An 11,743-nucleotide genomic window follows, 5' to 3' on the forward strand; every position below is an offset into this window, starting at 1 on the left:
AAGTTGTATTTTTTATTTTTTATTTTTAAAATTTCATTTTTAAAATTTTTTTAGAAAATAATTTTTTTTGCTAAAATTTTTTAAGTAAAAAAGTTTTCGAATCAGATTCGGATTTTCGGATCGGATCCAAATTTTTTGGATTAGGATTCAGATTACCACTATCGGATTTGAATCTTATCGGATTCAGATTTGTTGGATCTGGCCCATTAATATGCCTACGTTGTGATAAGTGTGATCATATATTGTTGTAAGTATAGTCATATATTGTGATAAGTATGATCTACGAAAAAAATCATAAAATCACCTTATTTTTTAAGTGATTTTGATCTAAAGATTGATATTTATTCATTTTTAAATCTAAAGAGATTCATATTTACGAGGCATCCATGCTTCAACAGACGAAAAACAGACTTTTTCGTAAACATCATGTGATAAAAAAAAAAAAAAAAAAAACAGGCACGTGTAGAACTTGTGTGCTTGGTTTGAGAAGTCCGAAATACCCTTCACATCGTAACTCTTTTGTTTTTTTTTTTTTTTTGATCCGCTTCACATCGTAACTCATCAGCAGCATATAATAAGATCTGGCCCAGGAAAAAAAAACTCGAACTCTCGCATCAGAATCAAGCATTCTCTTTGCCTCCCCTCCTCTCAATCGTCCGATCTCTCTCCCTCGCTCTCTTCGTTTGCCCAATCACAATTCTCTCAATCAAACCCATCTCTCTCTCTCTCTCTCTCTCTCTCTTTCTCTCTCTCTCGTCGCGCCAAATACAAGTTTCTCTCTCCAAGATGTACGCACTAACCAGCAACCACCCCTTACTCTCTCCCTCTCTCTCTCCATATATGTTTTTTTTTTTTTTTCAGTTATATCTTCCCAGTAGACCCTACTTACTTTCTAGGGTTAATTGGACTAATGATGTGCTATCATTCAGATTTTCGGTGACAATGGCGGATGCTCCGGGGAGCCCCGGCGGCGGCGGTGGCGACAGCGGCGGCGAGCAGAGCCCTCACTCCAACGTTCGCGAGCACGACCGGTACCTCCCCATCGCCAATATCAGTCGGATCATGAAGAAGGGGCTCCCGGCCAACGGCAAGATCGCCAAGGATGCCAAGGACACCGTACAAGAATGCGTCTCAGAGTTCATCAGCTTCGTCACTAGTGAGTAAGTGATTCAGATATACTCATAGATTTATCTGTGTACTTGTATTCTAAATGCTGTTCGGATTTTAAGATTTGGACTTGTGTATGTATAATGAACGTGGTTGGGGGTATTTGAATTATTAGGGCGAGTGATAAGTGCCAGAAAGAGAAGAGAAAGACGATTAATGGCGATGATTTGCTATGGGCAATGGCGACATTAGGGTTTGAAGATTATATTGATCCGCTCAAAGCGTACCTAGCTAGGTACAGGGAGGTAATTTTGTTTCTCTGTGTCTTTGATTTGATATTGCTGCGACTTATGTTTGGCCTAAGAAAATTAGGCAATTGATTTGGTACTAGTATTTGGTTTTTGCGATGAAAGAGGATCAGATAGAGAAGAAACCAGAAGGTTTTATTATGTGGGATAGGTTGATAGATTTCCGGACCCATTTCATAAAATAATGGCTCAAGGCTTAAGCTTTTCGTGCAACAAGTGATCCAAGATCTAAGATGTTATATGAGCTTTTGTGTCACATTTGTTGCCTGTTTGCATTTTGCTTCTCTGCTTGTATGGATACCTGCATCTATGTGTGCAAGATAGGCTTACACACGAGTCACATGACTGAGGGTGTTGGACACCTTGATACGTATTCCTGGATCCATTTTCTAACAACTGAAGCTTGTAGGGCACTTGGTGTTTTAAACTCCTAAGTCCTAATAATGTTGTGACGTTAGATTGGATTGTTCTTGCAATTTCATCTCTGAAAATACCAAGTTCTCAGTTCTCTGAAGCCATTTTAATGTAATAGGCACTGTTGGCCGGAGCCTGGAGGTTTAAGTCGTCTACTTTTGAGGGGGTTTTTTCCCTGTACATTCTATGTAGACTCTAATCATTCTACGGTTTCTTTGTCATTTCCATGATCATTTTAGTTTATACTGATACCTTTCTTTTGGCTTGGTTGGTTTTGCGGACTGGTTGTGGTTTCTCAGTTGGAGGTATGCAAGCCATGTTCTTTCCTAAATTTTGGCCGTTCAATTATTATGCTCGTTACTAATACAGCCGGTAGTTGTGATTTTTGACAGGGTGACACTAAGGGATCTGCTAGGGGTGGAGATGGATCCTCTCAAAAGGACACAGCAAGTGCGCAACTTGTTCCAAATGCACAGGTAGTAATTTGATGGTAGGGTGCTTTTGATCATAGGAATGAACCTTTAACAGCAATTTGATGAGGGGTTTGCATTTTTGCAATTTTGGCAGTTTGTTCATCAAGGTTCTTTTACACAAAGCATGAACTATATGGATCCCCAAATGTGAATTCCACGTAAATATCTCTCTCTCTCTCTCTCTCTCTCTCTCTCTCTCTATTATATATACATTACCTCCATCCCAAAAAGTTGGACACTTTTGGGATAGTGTGCCATTTTCAATTGCCCATATTGTTCAATGTGAATGTCAAAAAATATGCAATATGGATATTGTTTGATAGATTTTAATTAATTCCATTAAACAAAGTTTTCAAAATTACATAAAACTTTATAAATCGAAAGAATATATGTGATCTAAATTGACATGCAGTCCCAAAAGTGTCCAACTTTTTGGGACGGAGTGAGTATGTGTGTGTATATCGGGGCGGTTCCGGGGACACCTAAAAAAACACCTAAAATCTCAATCTCATAGTTCCCGATCGTATTTTTATGATCCGAACTGTTCAATGTGTGCAGAATGTGATTTTAAGGGTACCCGCTAGAACTTAGGAAAAAAAAAGACCGGAAAATGCTTGATTTGAGCAGTTTTTATTTGAACCGTTCAATAAAAAACTGTTCGAACTGTTCGGATCAAGCCTTTCCCGGTCATTTTTTTTGTTGATTTCTTGCGGGTACCCTTAAAATCACGTTCTGATCACATTGAGCGGCTCGGATCATCAAAATTTGATCGGGAACCATGAGATGTTTTTTTTGGGTGTCCCCGGAACCGCCCCGTATATATATATACGGGTGTGTATATATGTATACATGTGTGTGTGTGGGGGGGGGGGGGGGGGGGGGGGGGGGTGTTGTTGATTCTGGGGATACCTAAAAAACATCTAAAAAAACATCCCAAATCTCAATTTCATTGTTCCCGATCAAATTTTGATAATCCGAGCACTCAATGTGTTCAGAATGTGATTTTAAGAGTGCCCGCAAGAAATCGGCAAAATCTCAATCTCATTGTTCCCGATCAAATTTTGTTGATCCGAGCCACTCAATGTGTTCAAAATGTGATTTCAAGAGTGCCCGCAAGAAATTGGCAAAAAATCACTCAATGTGTTCAGAATGTGATTTTAAGAATGCCTGCAAGAAATCGGCAAAATCTCAATTTCATTGTTCCTGATCAAATTTTGATGATCCGTGCCACTCAATGTGTTCAGAATGTGATTTTAAGAGTGCCCGCAAGAAATCGGCAAAAAAAATTTGGGGTGTTTTTTAGATTTTTTTTAGGTGTCCCCGGAGCCGCCCCGTATATCGAGGTGGTTCCGCTCACATCCATTTTGACACCCAATCTCAGCCACTTATTTCAATGGTTGAAATAAAACACACTCTCACCGCCATCTCCCCTTCTCACCCTATCCCTCCTCCCTCCCCCTTTTCCCCATAACACACCCCCACCTTCCTAGAACCAACTCCGTCCGGCACCTCATTTTCCGGCACCAAATTTTCCAGCGCCCCATTTTCCATCCCTAATTTACCAGCAACCCAAATTCTGGCGATCCCCTTCTTCAAAATCAGAAGTCCTAAATCTAAATATTTTCATCTCAAAAATCCCGTCATGCAATCAACAATATCTCATCTTCCCAATCTTTCAAGGGGGAAGAACTCAAACCCAGTTTTCAGCACCGGCTAGTCCCAACTCAAGCAAATAAACACCGAACACGAGATCAAAAACTACATCAACTCAAGAAAATCCACTAATAAAACAAAATGGAACTGCAAGGTAACAGATGAATCATGAATGCATTGTCAAAAGATGAGGATTACAGAAAACAAAACACGAGAGATTGATTTGTCGACAAACTAAACAAGAGTTTCGTTTACAGAGAGGGAAACTCAGTCTGGAGCCGTCGGAGAAGAGGACCCTCGCCGGAGATGGTGTGCCAAAGAGGAGACTCTCCAGAGATGAGTGCGCCGGAGAGGAGACTCACCGTAGATAGAGGTGGTTGAGATGGAGGGGCCAGGGGAGGGGGTGTCCGTGTATCCAGAGAGGGAGGGATAACGTCAGAAGGGGTGGGAGAAGAGGACCCTCGCCGGAGATGGTGTGCCAAAGAGGAGACTCGTTAGAGATGGGTGCGCCGGAGAGGAGACTCACCGTAGATAGAGGTGGTTGAGATGAGGGGCTAGGGGAGGGGGTGTCCGTGTATCCAGAGAGGGAGGGATAACGTCAGAAAGGGAGGGATAGGGTGAGGAGGGGAGAGTGTGTTTTAATCTCAGCCGTTGAAATAAATGGTTGAGATTGGGTGTCAAAATAGGTGTGAGCGGAACCGGCCCCATTATATATATCTCAGTCCCCTTCTACTAAGGGATCTCTCATTTTATTAAAATGCGGACTTCCCATTTCCAGGTCTTATTATGATGATCCAAACTGTTCAACTTGTTTAGAACATGTTTTTAAGGGTACTCGTGAGAAATCAGCTAAAAATATGATCGGAAAATGCTTGATCCAAACAGTTTTTCATAAAGCTTGACAGGAATTGTTCTATGTAAAAAAATGTTTGGATCAAGCATTTTCATAAAGTTTGCATACAATTAACCGTGTTTCTTGAACGGGATGTAAACTTCTTTCTACTTTCTTTTTTCCATACTAGTGTAATGCTCGTGCTCCACACGTTTCGCGTGCTCATTCGTTTAATTGGTAGTTGAGAAGTTAAATGCAAGTTTTTTTTCTCTTGTAGTGATGATAGTAGAGAAGTAGCAACACGAACAATGGACGTATCTACTTCTGCGGTGTCCAGGAATACTGAGAGTCATAGGTGCCCTCACGGATGAGCATAAGACCATTCCCTTACAATACTTTTTTTGACCTTCAGTTCACGAATGGATTTGTTGCACACTCATTTAGGTGAATGAAGATTCCATTTACAACCTAAGCAATTATTTTTGCCGATAAAAAAAAAAACGGCCTAAGCAATTAGTAGAGCTAAAGAAGATCAAGAAAAACGTGTAACTGAAATCCAAAAGGTATAGCTGACCTTAGCAGTGTCGGTTAAGAGCTCAGTTCCAGCTGGGTAGTTAGCATAGAATTGGTCAGCTCTAGAATACCCAGCTATATGAGAATTGGTTATGCACATCCCAATTAACAGAAACATAGGAGAAACCCATAGGTGCTCCAACAAAGCAAACGGATGTTCAAAATAACTATGAGAAATGCTATATGTCGGCGGGCTTCTATTCACACTAAATCACTGCTTGGTTGGATGCTCATGATGGGTTTCATGTTTTGAAACAATAATATGATCAAAGAACTCAGTTGAATCATATCTTGCCACATATGAGCTGAAATAGAACAGTGATACGAAATTGGTGATTTATAACAGCTCTGGAAAAGTATTGCACTCACGTATTGCTCGTATAAACATAGCTTATGAGCGTGCTGAAGCAAAAAAACCCAGCATAGGATACAATTCTCCTGAACTTTTGGATCTTTAATATCACCTTGCACCAATCATACAGCCTCATCATGATTAATCATCAGTGATCAGACAGTACGAACATGAGTGTATCCCTGGGAATTAGGAAAAAAGCATCTTTGTTTAGACATTTAAGCAAACACCTTGTGTGCTTGGAAGTTTCCATTTGTATTGCTAACACCTGCTGCTAATTGACTTTCTAGTAACAGAATAAACGAAAAGCTACCAACATTGTCTCTTTGTTTTTCTTCGAATTCGCATTGTATGTGTCTTAGATGGAATACATGCATCTTCGTTGAGACATTTTTCTTTCTCCTTTTCGTTTTCTTCAGAGACACACAGAGAGAGATTCAACGAGGGGCGAAATAGGAGTAACTTAGAAATAAGTCATAAAAGCATTCTGTATAAAAGTTGTACTTCAACAATTGTTCACAAATCCATTCTCTTTTTGGACTAACCTACAAAATCTGTAACGAGGTGGCCATTGGTAAACCATCCGGTGGGAATGTAATTCGGAAAGTCCCTCCCATAAGGTTGGAAATTGCTTTTGAATGTAGTTGTTGTTGCTATGGTCGACTGTGGAGTCTCCAAATACCAAAATAGCTGAAAATGAGTTGTTTGAAGGCTTTTTTGGTTAGAGCTTGAGCTCCAGCTTTGAACATGAGAGAGAGAGAGAGAGAGAGAGAGAGAGAGAGAGAGAGAGTACCCTTAAATTACGGAAAAGGGCATATCCCTTAAATTACGGAAAAGCCTTTCTTCTTGACTAAGAAAAGGAGGACCTAAAATACCCCCGAAAAGGCTTTTTTTCTTGACAAAGCAAAGGAGGACCTAAAATACCCGCGACTCATATTCCTTAAATTACAGAAAAACCTTTTCTTCTTCACTTCATTAAGCAAAGGAGGACCTAAAATACCCCTGAAAATGCTTTTCTTCTTGACTAAGTAAAGGAGAACCTAGAATACGTAAAATACTCCCAACTCAAGACAGCCAAAAACAAATTGAAAGATTAATCCTACAAGGGCAATTTTGCCTTTTCACATTGTGGCTTGGCTTGGCTTGCCCTTATTATACAAGTGTATTGATATACACGTGTATTGATTATCTTACTATATCTGTCTTTTTCCAATGTTATTTCACATTTCTTCTTATGGTTTGGTATTTCACATTTCTTCTTATGGTCTTTTCAAATCAGTGTTGGACACCTGAATGTTTCTTAAATGCATGTTTGTTCAGGCGAAGTTTTGGTACTTGCCGTTGAAATAAGTCTGTTATTTCTTGTTGATCATGTTGTTTAGTTACACTTAGGGTTATTCAATTTCTGGACTTTTGTGCATCATTTTTGTCATTTTTAATTGGTTTTCCTATCAACTTATTTTGAAATTTTCATCGATGGGACAATTGGCAATTATATCGTATTGGTGTATTACCAACGCATAATGGTTATTCTGAAGTAATGGACTGGTTTTACCAGAATCTGAAAGGGAAAGGGTTTGGGAGTTTGATCTTGAGAGGTGCCATAGCTCCTACTGTGTATGGCATTTGGATGGAAAGAAGCCATATGGTCTTCAGCAAAAGGCAATTACTCTAAATCAGCTCACGCTCACAACAATTAACTGTATCATAAATTTGTTGAGCACTAAAAGGGGTCTAAAGCTAAGTCAGTTGAATAGGACCTTGTGTGCCAATTGGAGGGTTTAAACATAGTATAGGTGTTGTTTTTGTTTTCTGCTTTGATGCTGTTGTGCTTTTCTTGTAATCTTCTGTGATCTAGTTGATAGCTGCTTGGCCTGGGAGGCACTGAATGCATCGCAGGGGAATGCCCCTTGGATGTTATTTATTTGTTTGAGCCTTAATAATAAAAAAATTGATGGTTGTAGGCCTAACAATTACCAGTTAAGAATCTGTTGCAAGCTGATACATGATGTTTTATATAATATTATTGCAAAAGATAAGAGACTAAGGTCGTGCCACCTGTACAAAGTCGCTATGCTGCAGGCAAAACTAAAATGCTGGGAGCCAGCCCCTTTTTTGCTAAAATGCTTCAAGTGAGGGATCCACCCTTCCCCCACCCAAGGGGAAGATTTCAAAATTTTCTCTTCATTTGAAAAAAGAATCCTCTAGACTGGCCAGTTCTATTCTCCCTTAGTACACCCCATCAAGCAAGTTGGGTCTCCCACCTTGCCTCCTCCTCTCGTCCAATCTCATTCCTTTGATCATTCATGAGCTCAGAGCTATCTTTTGGAAGTCCTCTCTCTCTCTCTCTCTGTCTTTGAGATTTCCTCTGCTCTCGTGCAGTCTTTCCTCTGGCAATTTAGTGCCATCTCACGAACCACCATATTTCGCTTTGCCCACCAGCCTAATTGCCCTCAAATAGTCCTGGCAATCACTTCTTGCTTGATCCATTATTCTAGTTTATACAGAAATTGACGACATCATTTACTTACAAACCACTTGTGAAATCTTAGCTTGTTTCCATTTACCATCGCGTGACATTTTGCCACACCCTTTTGGAAGACTTTGAACTACCAATTACCTTGATATGTGGTATGGAAAACATGTTATTTGGTTTTTCTGGTAGAGCCAGTAAAAAAGAACAGGCCTGTAGAAGTTATTTATCTAGATATGGTTTGTCGGACTGTAAATACTTCTGTTCCCCCTCTATTAAATTTAGTCCTTACACATGTTATGTTTTATGTGGGCCTTTGAACTCTTTTTTTGCGTCTCTACGAACGCTGGTCAATCAGACGTCGTTCCTTCAATAACTTGAATAACCATTTCTTTAGGTGGTTTCTTTTCCCGGACATAGTTGCCTCAATCCATGCAAGCTACATTATTTCTTAGTAGCTTTAGTAGGTGGAGTTGTAATGATGTCTATATGTATGGCCTGGATATTCCTGGAATTGTCATATAATGTTGCCTGACAAAATATGTTGTTGAATTATTCCGTGGCACGTCTATATCCCAAAATACTTGCGTGTCTACTGGATACGGTTCACAGTTGGAATGTTGCCTAATGATGGTAGCCTTGATATTTGGAAATTGCATAGTTCCCTTACTCTATGGTTCTAATTCTAGCAACTTAACTATGATGCCACCTGATTGCAAAATGCTGCAAAATATTGGAAAACCACATTGCTTTAATTGACAGTTGCCCCTGCCCTATTATTGCCTGAATTTGGTGGCTGTTTAAATGAATAAATGGTGAAACTCTGTTACGTAACTCACTCAGTCAACTTGATGAGTGGTTGTGAATTGTGATGATTGAGGGTTTTCCCTGACATAATGTTGCCTCATACATGGAAAATTTCCTCGTTATGTAAACAGAAAGATAAAATTGTCTCAAGGCATTTTGCCTTCTTTTTTGATGCATATATACTACTGTCTTTCCTTAATATATGGTCTGTAACTTAGCTGTTATTGTTTATCACAATACAATTATTTTTTGGACCTTAACTCTATGTTGCCACCCCATAATTTCCGTAGTTCACATTGCTCTGTAGATAGTTGTGTATGCTCCATTTCCTCTTTAAATTTCTTGTTGCTTACTATTGGAGTCAATATAATTTTCCAATGACCTGTAGTTGCCACTAGCTGTGGAAACTGGTCATTTATTGACAGATAATCCCGTCTGTCTAATTATCTTTGAAATTTGCTCAGAGTGGATTACTCAATACTAACATTTCAATGTAAACCAAATAACGGTACAAATATGGTACTCTAAATGACAGAACAAAGTTAACTACCTTTAATGGCATGCACAAAGCAGTAGTCCTTATTGAGGAGGCAGAGACCCCTCACCATTAGTATCAGTGTTAATTTTTCTTCCGTTCTTTGTTTTGTGAGTATTTCTACGGTCAACCTACTCTCCCATAAGTGCCACTGTTCCAGGGTTTTTCCTGCTGACTTTTAGTTTCATTTTGCTGACTTTCATGTCACTGCTCCAAATATGAAATCAAGAAAAGAAACTGCCGAACTTCAAATTTTACCCAATTGTGCTGTTTATCCCACAGTCTCACTTTAAAAATAGAAATTGTGTGAGTTACTTGAGTATTTGGAAGAACCTGTGGTTAGATGTGTGGAAACATTTGGGAACTGGCTTCTACTTATTCACATAGTGGAATGGTAGATTTGTTGCTTACATATACTGTGCTATCATATTTTTTACTGAGGTTCTTAGTGGAATGTGGGATTTTGTATCTACATCTTTATTCAAGTATATTGAGCATCTGTTTTGAACTTTTGCAGGCATGTGCAATTGTTGCTCCTGGGCAAGGATCGAAGTGGTGGGGTGATCCACCATCTCCTTTTCCAATTTATATTAAAGACTGTATTGCTAGTAGATATTGTTTTAACTCTTGTAGCCTCGTCTTATTTCGATAATATATCTCATCTGGTTACAGTTATGTAATTTCTTCATTCTGTGAGGATGGTTTCTCAAGAGTCTCCCTTTTGATGGGAGGAAACAAGAGGAAAATGTCTGGTAGCTGTTGGTGCTCCTAACAGGTGATTATCTATCAGCAATAGTCCAGTTGATTGCACTGGAATAACTCTTTCTACGACATAATTGATCATCTACCAGTTGGGAAAATTATAACTGGTACGTCTAAGGAGCAAGATCGGCTGTTTAAGCTTCGCTTCTGTTGCTATGAATTTAACTGATTTCGATCCATGCAAGGAGATTCATTTTCTCTTATCCTGTTTACAGAAAATGATTTCTTGCCCTTTTTGCCTCATCTCACTTGAAACTTGGGTGGACATGTGGTAATTGCAAAGTCCTTTTATTCCCTATACCTCCTTTTTGGAATTTGTTCAAGAGCTTTTGATGAACAAACACCAAATCAGCAAAACTCTAATCTGATTTATACTTCCATTTTTATTTTATTTTATTTTTTTGTGTGTGGTCATTTATGTCGAAGGGTAAGCTATGTGAACAGTGGAAGAGACTTTAGCTTCTCTAAATGACCCCTCAGATATCAAATATTGGAGTCTTCAAATTGTTAATTATGGAGTAGTAAGGATTGCTTTAAAAGGACCCGAATGGGAGTAGACTGTAGAGGATCACATATGGACTGGACTGGGCTCTTGGTTAACCATGAAATATTGAGTTCAATTTTAGGGCCGAGTTGCAACCCATTCATTATGGGTCTCAACTTGGGTAGGAACGCTACCCAGTTCATATTTTCCTAGGAGCTATGCTCCTTTTTTCCCGTATGTATGAGTAATTGTATTCGGGACCCAAAGAAAATTGGGAAAATGACGGCTAAAGATGCGTTTTGAAAATTAATACCCGCTAAGACATTTTCAGCATTAACAACTGTTCTCAGCATGTCCTTGGCGGGTATTAATTATCAAAACACGTCTTTTGCCGTAATTTTCCCAAGAAATTAGAACTGAGCAAAATTGACACATTGTCAGGTACTGCACGTGCCAATCAGTGGTCTTGTGGAAAATTGGAAAATTTATTGGGTGATCCTGAGCATTGTCACGTGACATTCTAACACCCATAAGCACCACACATTGTGGAATTTACATCTACAAATTTTATTTGATGGTGCTCCAAGACCATTGAATAATTTCTTAGGCTTGTGGGTAAAAAAAATTATTTAGTTCTCATAGGCCACTGTCATATGATGCCCCAGGCTTAGACATTGGTGCGTGATCCAAAAGTAAAACATGTAAGCTCCACCTCTGTAGTGAAAAAGAAGCTTGGCGCATCATGTGGCAGTACAGGTACTGCATGGCATTATGGGCGTAAGGTGATATGTTGGATGCATGTGAGCTGGGAGAGTTGCATCACAACATGTGAGCATACTCTCTTACATATATGTCACTGTCACATGAAAAAAGATACTCCTACCAATATTGATATGATTATAATAAGACATAGTGATGTGATATTAACACTTCACTTTTAGCCAATAATATTTCATTTTTGTCTTTTAAT

The 11,743-nt window shown here is 39.1% G+C and overlaps 1 protein-coding gene across 2 annotated transcripts; it reads left to right on the forward strand.

The window, feature by feature from the left end:
- The first annotated feature begins 599 nt into the window (after nucleotides 1–599).
- Nucleotides 600–10,265, forward strand: LOC131318732 (nuclear transcription factor Y subunit B-1-like). Of its 2 annotated transcripts, none has more exons than XM_058348677.1 (6): nucleotides 600–788; nucleotides 930–1,160; nucleotides 1,283–2,134; nucleotides 2,222–2,305; nucleotides 2,397–2,460; nucleotides 10,045–10,265. In XM_058348677.1, the coding sequence occupies exons 2-3, from the start codon at nucleotides 943–945 to the stop codon at nucleotides 1,485–1,487; spliced, it is 423 nt and encodes a 140-aa protein (XP_058204660.1). In that variant the 5' UTR covers nucleotides 600–788; nucleotides 930–942; the 3' UTR covers nucleotides 1,488–2,134; nucleotides 2,222–2,305; nucleotides 2,397–2,460; nucleotides 10,045–10,265. The 2 variants fall into 2 exon arrangements, with proteins under 2 accessions (XP_058204660.1, XP_058204661.1); XM_058348678.1 differs by having other exon boundaries at nucleotides 602–788; nucleotides 1,283–1,402; nucleotides 2,206–2,305.
- The last annotated feature ends 1,478 nt before the right edge of the window (nucleotides 10,266–11,743 follow it).

The sequence above is a fragment of the Rhododendron vialii genome, chromosome 3a (assembly GCF_030253575.1).
Source record: "Rhododendron vialii isolate Sample 1 chromosome 3a, ASM3025357v1".
NCBI lineage: Eukaryota > Viridiplantae > Streptophyta > Magnoliopsida > Ericales > Ericaceae > Rhododendron > Rhododendron vialii.

Excerpts from the sequence above, each read along its gene's own strand:
- LOC131318732 (XM_058348677.1), top strand. The coding sequence starts at position 943 with ATGGCGGATGCTCCGGGGAGCCCCGGCGGCGGCGGTGGCGACAGCGGC. Across the intron at positions 1,161-1,282 it reads ATCAGCTTCGTCACTAGTGA|GGCGAGTGATAAGTGCCAGA; the intron begins GTAAGTGATTCA and ends TTGAATTATTAG.